Below are 14,902 nucleotides of genomic sequence, written 5' to 3'. Positions count from 1 at the left end.
AATAAACACGGAAAATCTTGTCTAATAAATCTTAATTTGTTCTTTTTGTGTTGTTGCTTACCTTCTGATCGCATGGCCCCATGGTAAGAAACTTCCCCTTTGTCATTCAATGGTCCAATTGCCCATATAATTGCCTGAGGACCATCTGAATAAATATGCTGATCATATTTCTCATCCACTGAAAAAAATAACAACAAATCTCATCATGTGAAACAGAAATCCCTCCTCCAATCCTAATACTTTAAATAGTTTTAAACAATATACTGGGAATACAAATTAGTTCGGTTCGTTTTTAAGAGATGGCTCTGCTGTTATAAATGTTTCATCGTGACAGCTGGTTTTTTGAGTTTCATACAAAAACCCTGTTTTTTAATTTGTTGAATATGTCGAATTTTGTGGTAACTAAGCAGCATTTGCTGGAGTTCATATGTTTCTGCTTTAATTGGAAGAAAGGTGCAGCTGAAGCGCATCGAATGCTTGTAGAAGTTTATGGTGACAATGCTTCAACTGATAAATCATCTGGGGAATAGATTCGACGTTTCAAGAATGGTGAATGAAGAAGGGTGAATAGAGTTGTACACTATGAGCTGCTACCTTCCATTACGGGTGATCGGTATAGGCTACAATTGATTAGTTTGAGCCGTGCATTACCAGAAAAACGGCCGAAATACGGTCAAAGACATGACAGAAATTATTCTTCTGTATAATAACAGTCGGCCTGATGTCGCAAAAGTTGTAAATATTATTTGGAAACGCTCAAGTGGGATATTTTATCGCACCCACTACATTCGCTGGACTTTGCTTCTTCTGATTACTGGTTGTTCCAACGGATGCAGCACGATATGGCAGGTCACCAGTTCACTTCTTTCGCAGAAATCGAAAATTGGCTCCTAACTTTTATCGCCTCAAAAGAAGAGACATTTTTTCGAGATGAAATTCGAATTCTGAGAGGTGGGAAAAAGTAGTAGCCAGCGATGAAGAATACTTTGATTAATCTGCTCATTCATTTTGTACTGAAATAAATGCATTTTTGATCACAAAAAAACGGACCGAACTAATTTGTACTCCCAATATTAACCAATTATTTTTCACCGTCTAGATATTTACCGCAGGTAAGTACTTTGATTTCCATTTTAGCTACTTTTAAGACATGCCCACAATAATGTCAAAGTTTTTTAGGCATTGAATTTTTGTAATCATTTAAAATCTGTCTGATATCCATTAAATTCCACAAACCACCGTATCTCTGTGTTCGGAACATTTCAGTATCGTAGGCAGCAAAAGGATTATTTCCATCTCTGTCGTGAGTTAAGATCCAAAACTTATCCCAAAGCTCCATTGCGTGCTCTACTATTTCCTCATCTCTCTCCATAACTTGAGTCTCGTAGAATGTATACATGCTATTGCCAGAAAAAGGCAAATTGAGACACCAATTATTGGTATCGCAGTATGGAGCACGCTAGCACGCTTTGTGTTCCTACAGCCGAAAATAAATCTGAATAATTACTTTGTAAGTTTCTATTGTAGCTATCTAAGTTTCTGTTTCAATAAGAATGCAAATATATTCTAAACAAGTAACCAACTATTCAACACCATCACAAATCATTACTTCAGGCAACCTAATAAAACGAATCCAAATAAATATTTAACGTGTAACTAATTTTTTAACACTATTCAAATTATTATTCAAAACAACCTAACATAATGAATAACTATAATGTTGCCAATAGATAGAGAAATACCTAAGTTTATGGTGCCACATAAAAGAAATTTATGTATAGATTATTAAAGCATATGAACTTATAAAAACACATGACATTATTCAGTCAAATATATACTCAAACTTTCATATTCTCCTCATAAACCTTATAAATCAGTTTTTTTCTGTTCCTTATTTTTGAATCTCGGTCAGTTCTTTAAAGAATATTCATTGATTTTCATTCTTGTCCACTATCTCGACCCATTAGACACCAAACTTTTAGCAGACACTTTACCTACCAAATGCAAATTTGTTCCTATCTGACGCAACCTGTTACTTTACATGTTAACAATTTGCTTCTTAGAAAATTATAAGGAAAAGAATCAACAAAGAGTGTACGTATTTTCTAATTTATGGTTATGAGAATTTTGTTGATTTTTTTTTTCATTTGGAACATAGTGTCATTCTTATTATATTATATATACATATTATATTATTATTATATTATTATTACATATATATATCTATATGTTATACATATGTAACGTAATTCATTTACTTTATACGAAATATATATCATTATAAGAAAAACATATCCGTGTAAGTAAAAATTTCTACTATTTTGCTAGAATTACAAAAACATTTACAAAAATAAACACTTGATCATAAATGAAAATAACTTGCTTAAATTTCCTTTATTTTCCAGCAGTAAAAGGTGATCATTACTATCAATTTAAAAAAAAAATTATGCGAATCAATTCAAAAAATCACAATATATTACTTTTACAATATTCGCTCCACATAAGTATTCTAATTCCTTATAATTTCCAAGAATAATGTAATAGAATAAAATATGAATGTAACTCACATCCCACTTGAGGTCTCTTCACTGTGACCATGGTGTAACCGTTGACAGCAGCAGCATTCAGAAGAGTGACACTGTTCTGACCATCAGGGAATTTAGTATCGGGGCAGCTACCACGTCGTCCAACACACTGTCCAAACAAAATTATATATATAGTACGAGAAAATCCGATCATTAAATCAAAAGATATTCAGGGTGATCGTGATCTAAGATATTCAGGATTAAACTAAGTTCGAAAAATAAATTTTACTTTATAGATTAATGAGTTAATTTAGAACAGTGGGCCATATTCAATAAATTAGTTTTCTCGCTGCCGAATAAACGATTAAATACAAGTCGACCTTTGTCGAAGGGAAAAATATTTCTGAAATGAGGTATTTAAAAATGAGATCAGTATAGTTCTGAATCTAGTATCATAATGTAAACATATACCAGCTTATGAAACACCGACTTCATTATTATAATAAAACCAGTATCGTAGGAGATCTAGTATTATATTTTAAATGCACTGATTTATGATTCACCGATTTCAGTATCACATTGGAGCCGACAACATACCTGATTACGTATTATGCTATATCTATTATTACACTAGACCTGATGTTTCATTTGCATTTATATTTTTTTAACCGAATATTTTTTCACTAATTATCACTTGGACCAGAATTTGCAGTTATCGATTTATTAATGCTATTATTATAAATGTCTTCAGGTTAAGACCAAGTTAATATAATTCTGATAGGTCTCGATTTTTGGGCGTAATGAATTCATTCGATTCTTAACGTAGCATTAGAGTTACAGTAATGGCTAATCATGTTACAAAAACAGTGACACTTAACTGGGTTTAAGTATTAAAAAATATTAAAGCTACTTTCGTTGACCTAAGACAATTCTTCTAATTCAATCTTAAAAAAAAAAATTATTTTTTTAAAAAAAGTATTAAGATGTTGCTTGAACCTTCCGCGGTATTTAAGAGAAATTTTTATCAAATTCCTCTTCGTTGATAGGTTACCCCGAGGAGATAGACAAAACTTTTTCTTTAATAGGGCCCCCCTCTGCTTCAGTAATGAAGAACCGAACTTTATAGAGGTATTTAAATTTTTTACCTCGTTCTATATGTAACAAGAAAATTGAACAGATCCTATTTAGCTATAAAGTCCCCCCCCCCCCACATTCAGCAGTTAGACGAAATATCGTTCTGTTCATTTTATTGATTTTCTGACATTTCGAGCCATCGAGCTGCGATTTGCCATCTAGCTGGTAAAATTCATATCCTTGCTGACATTAGGGCGGAATTCAGCTAAATTACCTCAATTACGATAGCTCAATTAAGCCAATCAGAAGCCCGTATTTTTTAAACATATTGCTCTTTGCGATATGTAAAAATAAGGCTTTTGATTGGCTAAATTTGTCAATCGTAATTACGAAAATTTTGCTGAATTCTGCCCTAGAAAGCCATGAGTTTAGGAAATAAAGTTTTGTGTTCATACAATAGATTAATGAAGAAGCTAACGTAAAACTGAAGGATTTTACACGGTACTGATATTTTGTTAAAAAAAAAGTTCATTAAAGAATGAAACGTAAAATATACTTTCTATTCGATTTGGATGATCCCTCTGATGTGGGGGCTTGGGGCAATTGCCCCGTATGCCCTTGCCTTAGTCAGGCTCTGCTAAAATGTTGCTTGACCCTTCCCTGGTATTTAAAAGAAAATTTTATGAAATTCCTTTTCGTTGCTAGGTTACCGAGATGAGTTAGACAAAAAATTGTCTTTAATGGTTGCTAAGCAACGAGCTTGCAATTCCCTTTAAACGCTGTAGTGTTTTCCTGTGAAAATATTTATTATGAGATAGATATGTTACTTGTTCTTTGCTCTCTAGGTAATAGTCGACGGCGTGTCCCTTCCTCTTCTTGTCTATCCAAGCAACAATGGCGTCTGCTTTCACCATCTCAGATCTGCTATCGTTCTTACTCAGACCGAAAGACATGTAATCACCGGTCTCTGAAATGAAATAAAAGTGCATTGTTTAACTGTTCATCTATGCAGATTTGCAGAGCTAATTTCCCTGCTTATCTCTGTAATTTATCACAGAAAACTGTGCGCAAAAAAAAAAAAAAAAAAAAAAAAAAAAAAACGAACCACCCTGAATAACCTTTGATATAATGATCGGATCTTCATGTTATAGGTCTCAATCTTAATAGATCGAGAGGTTGAGCTCAAATAAGCTAATTAATAAATGTAGGCGATATTTTTTAAGTCACTAAATCAGACAAAAAAACGTACTTTCTCTGAATAAATATACCTTTTTTTCCACAAATTCGGATTTCATAATCCCCCAAAATATAAGGGCTAGCCGCAATCTGTGAAATAGGGTAATTTTACTTCTTGCGTATTTCGCTATATCTGGAGAACTTTTTAAGCGAATTGAAAAAATTTCGCACACAGCAATTATAAAACCCAAAGAGAATTTCAAGCAAAAAATAACTTTTAGTAAGTCTTTATTATTTTTTTATTATGTAATTTAATATTGGTTGAAAACACTTTGAATCGTAAGATATATTGCATTATTTTAAAGAATACTATTTTAAATGGAAAAAAACAAAATTTGAGAAAAATTGGTTGAAAACATCCTAAGATATTGAATTTCAGATAAATCAGATGTTTAAAATTCAATTTCTCAAGAGCTATTCGACTGATTTCGCTCAAATTTTGTATTTTACCATATAAAATTATGTTCTTCGAAATGATGCAAAAATTGCATATCTTACAATCAAAATATTTTCTCCCATTATTAAAAAAATTGTAAAATCGTAATTTAAAATAAAATATATATAATAATTAGAATATTTGAAGTCACGTCCTCAAGCCATTTCGATTGTGTCCTAGAACGTGAAGATCCGTTCATTAGATCAAAAGTTATTCAAGGTGGTCCTTTTTGAAATGTTGTGCACTGTACACCTGTAAAAGTGCTTATCTTAGTAAGGGAAAAGAATTGACCATCAGTCTGTGCTAGTTTAGGTGTTGAAGGGCATGCTGCTTCTCTGCGTGCAACTTCGTTAGTTTGGCTGTCATTTCGGTAAGAGTGATAATTTCTGTTTGTTGATTTGGTGTTTATTATTGCAAAGATTCTATCCTTTTTAGTGCAGTTTTGAGGAGAACTCATCCAGACTAAAAGTCTACTGCTATGGTAACAAGCAAAAGCATAAGGTATTCATTAAGAAGCATTCTAATAAGGGTACAATGGAGGAATGAAGATGTCGATTGGTTTACTCACGCTGACCTATGCCAAGATCGAGACAAAGCTATTCACCTCTCACCCCTATTCGAAGTGCCTTTTTTCGTAACCATGGTACCAGCCACAACGCGAGACTGGTGCCTGGAGGAGTTCTCCTAAAAGCCGCACTATACATTTACTTTGGGTAACAATGACTTCATAACATTGTATGCGCAATTTTGCATCAGACTTGCAAAGAGACAAAAAAATTTTACGCTTCGAAAAATTGTAGCTTATATTTTTCTGTATTTTTTTTCTATATACATTGAGCAATCCTGCGTGTGAAAATAATTATTTTTCTTAACTTTTAGAAAGACTTGCATGGTAGAGACTTGCATGGAAAAACTGTCAAGCAGACTTCCGCTTTTCAGTAACGTTTATGGCCTCGCAATGAGACGCAATAGCCCCGGTGAAACATCGCTGAACAACGAGGATCATTCTCTTGTAAGAGATTTCTCTCAGCAATAATTTTCAAGAAGTGCAAATAGTATAGGGTATACTTTTTTTGTCGTATGCGTTTAGGCAGTGTGGGTGCGATTGTTCCTGTTTTTCAGTGGCGCCATCTATGGCCAAGAATTCGACTTCTGCCAAGTCATTCACACAACCACAACTCGTTTATAGGGCGGGTCACATTCACACACAAAGGAGAAAGGACATAGAACACAGAGAGAGAGAAAGAAACACCCATGCCTTGCCCGGGATTCGAACCCTGGACCTTTCTGATGCAAAGACAGTTCCCTATCCCCTACACAGGCCGGTCGGCATAGGGCATACTTTTATGTAGATTAAAGAAAAAAAAATGTGAATAAAGCACAAATGAAAGTACAGTTATTCAAATTTTATAGTTTTGGTTCTATAAACAATAACCTTCATCAGTGTCATCAGCACCCAAGTCTTGATGGCCTCATCAAAAAGTTTCGAAGTTGGTTTCAGTACAATTCATGATAGTCCAACATTATTTGATGATCACCATCATTCAGCATTTTCAATTACGTGTTCATGGTTTTTGATATGCCAACAAACTTCCATCATTCCATGATACTTTAATGCTGTGATGGTTAACCATAAAGAGAAGTTTGACTCTCATAGACCAACAATCCATGAGGATCCGTGATGGTTCCAACTATACATCTCCAAGATGGTTTAATGGGAATTCTTGTTGGTTCTCAGTAATATACCATCAGAACAATTTATGCCGGACCATCATAAATCTGTCCGAATTCCTACATTAGGATGGTGGTAGTCATTCCTACCTTAGGATGGTGGGAATTCGTGACGGTTCGCCATGAACAAACCATCACAACAAGTTGCTATTCTTACGTTGGGCCATCATAAATCAGTCCGAATTCCTATATGGAGGTTATGGTTACTTATGTTAGTTACGATCAAAAAATGTAATGGTTCATGATCGAATTATTGATGGTTACCATCAAGATTATGTTGGTCCATCAATGGACTTGGGAATGATTTCTTTTTTGCCACTGTATTCTACTGGGATTGGTTACCCCATCTAGTTCAACAAAATTTATGAAGATAATATAAATGGCGTACTTACCAAGTCTAGCAACTAACTGCATGACGATATCTTCTCCATCCATAATCCACCTAACCTCATAACCAAGGTCGTCACGCAAAACCTCACAATTCAGCTTGTACTGAAAGGATAAGAAAAAATACAATAAATTTATTCTCACTACACTGTTAAAAAAATCCAGAAACTTTTCTAAATGTAAAAGACACCTACGGTGCATATAATTTTCAAAAATGTTTGTGAATAAAATTGTGAAAATCATGCACTTTGTTGTAATTTATGACGGCAATCGATATTCGAAGAAAAAAACTCCTTTTAAAATATAGAAAATTAAGCACTTTTCACAAACCCCCAATAAAAAAAATAACCTATAAGGGCTTTAGAAAAACATAAATTGAAAATAAGCACCTTTAAACACTTTCTTAAAAACGCTACGTACCCTGGATTCAGTTTCGTACTTCTGAAAATAAAAGAAATGTTTCTCCAATTGATCGGAAACACGTCATTAAATGAAGTTCTCTAAGTCTCTTGTCGAGTCAAAATTAGTTTTCCAACATTTTTACAGTGTAATAGAGCCATACATTTTATAATATAAAACCATCATTTGCTTCAGAAACTTATGAAGGTGTTAAAGTCGATATGTTTCGAGCGCTTAAAAATAGGCGCCCATTCTCAAGAGTCGCAAGACGAATGAAGAAAAATGAAAGACATTTGCGACAGACAACGTAAAGTTGTCGTCGGAAAAATGGAAAATATTTTCCTTTTCGTTTGCAACTTAATCGTTTTCTGTTTCAATTTTTTTTCTCGCCCCAAATAAGCCCCCTCATTTGCTTTTGAGTCCCTAACAAATCAACAAAGATTGAGAATATGGGTGGTACATTCTTTCTTAACACATGATGCGTATAGTATACGGATGGCACTTTTCGCAACGGTGTAAATGGTGCCTCATATTTTTGATTAAACAAAAATACATTGGAACTACTATTTTTTACGTATAAAAGTTAGATTTTTGGATAAACATTAGACTACTGTAAAAATTTGAAGAAACAAAGTAAAATTTTGAATAAAATGTGATATTAAAATCTTAAATATTAATATTAAAATATTAATATTTGGAGGCCGCTATCATTTTGGGAGCTGAGGACATGTTCCCTTTCTGCCCTTGCGAATATCAGGCCCTATTCATATTAACTGAATAATATACTAAAAGAGAAGAACGAAAAATTTGAATTTAATGAAAAGTGGGGTACAAAAAAAATTGAATTTATCGAAGAGAGAGAGAAACAAAGGGAAAATGAATTTATTACCAAACAATATGTACAGACATGATTTCCCTTATGTACGTGCAACGTACAGTATATATACACACAGTGCACTGAAAAATTACTGTATATGAAGTTTAAAATAAAGTAATGCACAAGCTTTTAGAAGGTGGTTTGAATTATATCCAAAATTTGATGAAAAAGTGACTATTATTATAAAAATTTTTTTTTTGAATTTTAAAAGCTTCTAAGCATTTTTTTTAAGGCTTTGTCCAAAGCTAAAAGCCCTATCGTTGATTGACGGTTATTTTGCTTCTCTTTTAGAAAAGAATAAATAAAATTGTAGATTATATTCAACTTTTTTGGACCCAAATTATTCCGAAATAATATAATAAGATAGAAGAAATTTAACGTTAAAATACAATTAAGTAATCAATAGCATGAAATTTGGTAATTTATTTGTCTAGGGCCGAGATAGTCTAGTTGGTAGGGCATTGAGCCCATGTCCAAGAGTTCGTGGGTTCGATCCCCGCCGGCCGAAGACTCCCCATATAGTAAATGGTGACTGATGCACGTTACATCTGTCGAGTCACAAAGTCCTCTATGTTCCCATAACAAATCAATAAATCTGGGGGTACTGATCCGGGAGTTTCCTTGTCTTCTGAACTGGTTCAAAACTGCAAGGCTACAGAGTTGAACATTAGTAGTTGTAGATCTAAAATTGGGTCGGCTGTTCAACAACGGATAAAAATGTAAAAAATATTATTTGGCTAAGACTATAAATATGTTATCTATTTCTCAGCAAATGCAGAATCGTATCATTAAACAGCGATATTCATTTGCATGTAGAAATGGAAATATTTACTTGCATGACTTTTTATCTCCAAATAACAGAAAGATGCACAATAGATATAAAATAGACCCTAATAAATGAATAAACAAAAAACAAAAATTTTTTTTTTTTGAATTTCGATCAAATCTATTTGCTATACTTGGAGTTGGTGAGACAAATTTTGAATATGCTGATTAGAAAATTTTACAAAACCAGGCATTAAAATAGGTTTTCTCTGAATGAGCATAACCGAATTGAAATATTCCGATTTTACTTCCTCAAAAACCGTTAGAATAATCGAGGTCTAGAAAATATCCAATAGGTTAATCAAAAGACTGTCGGACCCTTTAATTTTATAGTTTTCACATTTTGAGTTATGGGTTTGGGACAAATTGCTCAAATGAAACTCTTTTTGAAGTAATTTATCAAGCTCGTGTGTCCAAATTTACTTCTTTCCAAAGAATAGTTCAATTTAGCTTTATTATAATTAAAATACGTCAAGAATTTTATATATTTACGCAATTATGAAGGAATTTACGTTGCAAATATGTTTATCTGAGCAATCTGATAAATATAAAAACGTTGTTTTGTAATGAAGGTAATACTTCAATAGTTTCGAAACTTGTTTTCAAAAACGCTCGAGATCGAGCGTACTTTTTAGAACAGTTAGAGTAATGGTAGGATAATTTAATTGGTTCGAGAGTCATACCTTAAATAAGCTAATTAATTAGAGCAGACGATTTTTTATGTAACGAAAACAGACGCAGAAACGTATTTTTTATTTGAAATATTTTTTTTCTCTCGAAGAATTAGAATTTTTGATCTTCAAAATACGATTTTTTGATATAAAATGAACATTAAGTGCCTGAATTTTTCGCCAGCTCTTCTGGCTGAACCATTAAGACCATATTTTCCAAATGACAGATGACTCGGAAATACGGAAATAAATAACCAATACGAAACCGAGCTTAGGGATCAACTCCAGTTCTAGTAAATAATTAGTTCAGTTAGAGGTTTTTGTTTTGCCTTACTTGGATTAATAGTGATTAGTAGTTAACCGATGTCTCCTATATTTAGAAGGTCAAAAAGTAATATCTATAGAAAAAAAGAAGTATGTTTATTCACTTAAGAACGTTTTGTGTCTTATTTCCTAATTAAAACAATCGCCAGCATTAATTAATTACAATGTGTAGGATTAAACTTTCAAATCATTAAGAATACGTCTAAGTACGTGGAAAGTGTACGACTATATCAAAAAATATTCAGTTTTTTTTTTTGAATTGCGTGTAATTTCCAGTCCTAATATTGCCACACTCAAAACTTTCATTCTCGTACAAAATATAGAACTGTAAAAAAAAAATAAAGAAAGAAAATGTTTTATTGCCATCAGAAGATTTTAATAATTAACACTATACCATAACCGGCCAATTGATCGTTTAAGAACTTTGGCATCGAGAATGCGCTTATCATCTTATCGTTTTTGCACATTTGATTTCATGACTTTTCTAATAATTATATATAGTTAATAATCTATTATTATTTTTTTAAATATTTTACTAGTCGTATGTCTATTTCTACTACAACTGGTCATTTGACTGGGAGAACAATTTTTTGCTTTATAAGGTTATCGGATCAGAAATGACAATGCAATGCGTGTTCAACGTATTGCGTTCGATAAGTTGCACATTTCTGCAAAGACAGTTGCGTAGTGAGTTTAATCAGAATAACTGTGAATTCAAATTTCAAGAAAGTACCTCACATTTAAGATTGACATTTTTGTGTCAGAAAAAGTGAAAAAAAACTAAATGTTTTGGTAAGTAGCTTATATTTTACTTTGATAGCTTTACTTCATTTCTAACTAACTGTTAGTTTTTACCCAGAAAAATGTCAAAACAATCAAGACAGCACAAGTTTTTCGAAGAAATAAAATTAATTATACGAATTATATATTCTTACAATTATAAGAATAATAAAAATAATAATAATTAGAAGAAATATGTTTGCAGAAAATGTACAATGGAAACGCCCTGTATATGTAAAAAAGCGTTGAGCAATGAATTAAAAATTCTTATGCTTTGTGTTTGTAATACATTAAAATTGGCAATATACAATTTTGTTTAATCATAATAAAGTTTTTTTTTTTAGTTTATTTCCTTCCATATAGGTATAGATTAAGTGTAGAAATAGGTATAGATTAAGTGTCGGTATGTTTATTGTTAAATCATTTATTTCACATATCCACAACAGCAAAAAAAATGGCTACCTTAGATAACTACACTTTTACAGTTGCTCTATTAAATCTCCTTCTCTTAATATGCAATGAGACTAGAGATGGGAGATCTTTCATTAATACGTAAGCAATCAAAATCAGGTTTTGAAATCAAATCATACTACAACTCAAGGTTAAGAGAGCAAAGCTCTAAATAAGCCTTCAGTTAATCATATGTAACTTTTTCTCTCCATGTCTTTCATTGAAATAAATCTCTTCTTACTTTTGCTACAACGGGATTTCGATTGATGATAAGATTAGAATAAGATGGTCACTGTTTTAAAATAGCCAATGGCCATTTTTCTTCCGATGGATAGTAAAAAAAAAATGGTGACTATTTATGAGGAAATTCTTAGAACAGTTTGACATCATTTGTCTGGATTCGGGCAAATCTAAGAGCAATTCACGGAACTAGACTAGAGAGCAGAGATCTAAATTAGCCTTCAGCTAATTGTTAATCATACGTAACTTTTTCTCTCCCTGTCTTTCACTGAAGTAAAGTTTCTCTTTTTACTTTTGCTGCAACAGGATTTCAATTGATGATAAGAGTGGAATAAGATGGTCACTGTTTTAAAATAGCCAATGGCCAATTTTCTTCCGAAGGATCGTAAAAAAAATACTGACTATTCACTTTGACATGATTTAGATTTGGGCAAATCTACGAGAAACTAACTGAAGTAGACTAGAGAGCAAAGATCTGAATAAGCCTTCAGTTAATTGGTAATCATCTTTGTATTTGCCTTATAACAATATGTCTCTCATTATATAAGCTGCAGCAGGATTTGGTAAGAGGGAAAAGGAATGACCAAAGTTCCGGAATAGCCAACAAACAATCCTCTTTCGTGGAATAAAAAAAAAATGAAAAGCTACATTTTAATTTCATTCAGGAGGGCAATTTTGTTGAAAAATACCACCATATCTATGAAGGCAACGCCTGAGTATTGTGCTACTTTCTAATGACAAATAAATAAATTTGTAAAGTACTGTTTGACTTTCAAAGAAACTCCACCAGATGTCAAACTCGCTGGCTGATGGGTTTGATTATGAAGATTCATATAGGAGTGTGGGGTTAATCGTTTCCTCTTGGTTTATGTTGGGAAAGTATAATAACATAATATGTTTCCATAGCAACAGCCATCCTCAAACATCCAGTCGGGAGGAGTTCTCGTGAAAGCTAGACGTTACGTATCTGAACGTAGTTTTATGTAAAAATGCAATCATTTAAAAAAAAAAAGAATTGTTTATCCCTCTCAATTGAGTTTCAAACAGATAAAAGAAAAACAAGCACAGTATGGAATTGAAATTCATTAATCATTTTGAACTAACTTTCATTCTGCAGAATTACACTTCACAAAGTTAAAAGAAGAATAAAACTACTGTATGCTAGTTAAAAGGTTTTGTAAACAAATATATACAAAAATTGCTGGATTTCGATGTACTTTCATTTTTGTTTCCAATGATGAAAAATACATTTGTAACATTTAAAAAAGTGTTTTTTATTGTTCGGTGGATGAAAAAAGTAAATGGTTGATGATGGTAAGTAATACAAAGAAAATTTTCATCTTTAAGTTCTTCCTATTTTTATAACAGTTATGAGGCTTGAAGAAAGAATGAAAAAAAAATTGACCTTGAAATCTAGCGAACTCAAGAAACTCAATGTGTTTAAAGAATAGCTATGCCAGTCTAACATTTAAGTTTTTTAGGAACGAAACCCAAGTACACTTGCTCTGTGTTTGTTCTTTTTTATTTTCGAATAATTTCTGATGCCATATTTGTTTACTTAAATGACTTGAAATGGCGAATTTTTTTTAGTGATATCGGTTATTTCCGTTTAAAGCATTCATCTGAAATCATTTAAAAAAAAAAATTCTAGATCCCGAGGTCAAGAAAGTCCTAGATAAAAAAAAAAAGCTGTTAAAAAATAATTTCCCTTATCAAAGATTCCTAGTAAACAATGCACATCTAATTTTACAACTACAGTGTGATACTGTTCTACTATACTGTAGAATACAGTATAGTGTCTTTTGAACAGATACACAATACAGTGTGAAACTGATGCTGATAGACGTATTGAAGACTTAAATGAAAACGATTTTGTTGTTAAAGAAGTAAAATACAGGTGGCAGAACATCGCCATCAAGATTCAAAAATTTAGAAAACTTTGTAAAATTAAAACACTTCGAACGTCGAAAGACTTACGTACTATCACGCATAAGTTATTTTAAAAACTTAATGGGGGTTTTCTGACAACTGTTTCGTCCTATGAAATATCGCTTTTTTATGCAGTACTTATTAATAAAATTGTTAAGATTTGTAACAGTTATTCTTAGCGGTTATGTAGAGCTAACGTCCATCTTTGACTAGCTTGGTCCTCTATATATTTTGAAAAAATAGAGCAAAATTTTACTAGAAAATAAATTCACATTTTTTTAAAAAAAATTAGTGAGAATTATTTATTAATTATAATGATTTTTTACCTTGAGAAAAAAATTCTACTAATTGTCGACCTCTTAAAAAATTTTACTTAAATTACTATTATATATATTAAGTACCATTTAATACTTTATGAGGATAAAATTTGCATTTTTTTTTAATTTGTAAGGGAAGCGGTTAAAAGATAAACAAGTCTAATAATTTTTAACTCTCTTTATTCAAATTCAAAGTATTACAGCTTCATAATCATAGCGTATTTTTTGTCAACAGAAGGATAAAAAAAATTGAATTAAGAGTCCTTTCAGAAGCTAAAAAGAAAACTCCGGGCAGCAACAAGTAGCTTTGTTCAAGGAGTTGCAAACTAAGTTTTTCTTTATTGATTTTTCTTTTCAAGAAAAGAAAGAAGAAAGATGGGATTCTATTCAAGTCTCTTTCTTCACCTGCTAACAAGATATAATTATATTTAGATGTCTGCCATATTTTGTTTTCATTTTATTTATTTTGCGTTAACACGCTTTTATTTTATCGAGTTGAAGATGTAATAAAAATTCCAAAAATTTTTTTTTAACTATTTAAATGTTACATAATAAATTTGAAAAATATAATCCTTAATCTATTTCACCGTATCATAAATTGGTTGTAACAAATAGAAGAATAAAAATGTAATTAAACTAAAAAAAAAGTTGAAATTTTTTTTAAAGTTATGAATCTGGTTTAATAAAGTTATTGGCTGTAT

The 14,902-nt window shown here is 31.8% G+C and overlaps 1 protein-coding gene across 1 annotated transcript in view; it reads right to left on the bottom strand.

Annotated features, from left to right (window-relative positions):
• Positions 1–14,902, bottom strand: part of LOC107453272 (protein Skeletor, isoforms B/C) — a 77,124-nt gene that overhangs the window by 15,107 nt on the left and 47,115 nt on the right. Inside the window, exons 8-11 of the mRNA XM_043050114.3 lie at positions 7,395–7,494; positions 4,427–4,566; positions 2,568–2,694; positions 62–178 (exon numbers count right to left, since the gene is read on the bottom strand). Of these exons, the coding sequence (XP_042906048.2) occupies positions 62–178; positions 2,568–2,694; positions 4,427–4,566; positions 7,395–7,494 (484 nt within the window). The remainder of the gene's footprint in view (positions 1–61; positions 179–2,567; positions 2,695–4,426; positions 4,567–7,394; positions 7,495–14,902) is intronic.

The sequence above is a fragment of the Parasteatoda tepidariorum genome, chromosome 2, assembly GCF_982258835.1.
Source record: "Parasteatoda tepidariorum strain Cologne lab strain chromosome 2, Ptep-v5.0, whole genome shotgun sequence".
Classification (NCBI taxonomy): Eukaryota; Metazoa; Arthropoda; class Arachnida; order Araneae; family Theridiidae; genus Parasteatoda; species Parasteatoda tepidariorum.
This window is presented reverse-complemented; position numbering and strand designations above follow the sequence as displayed.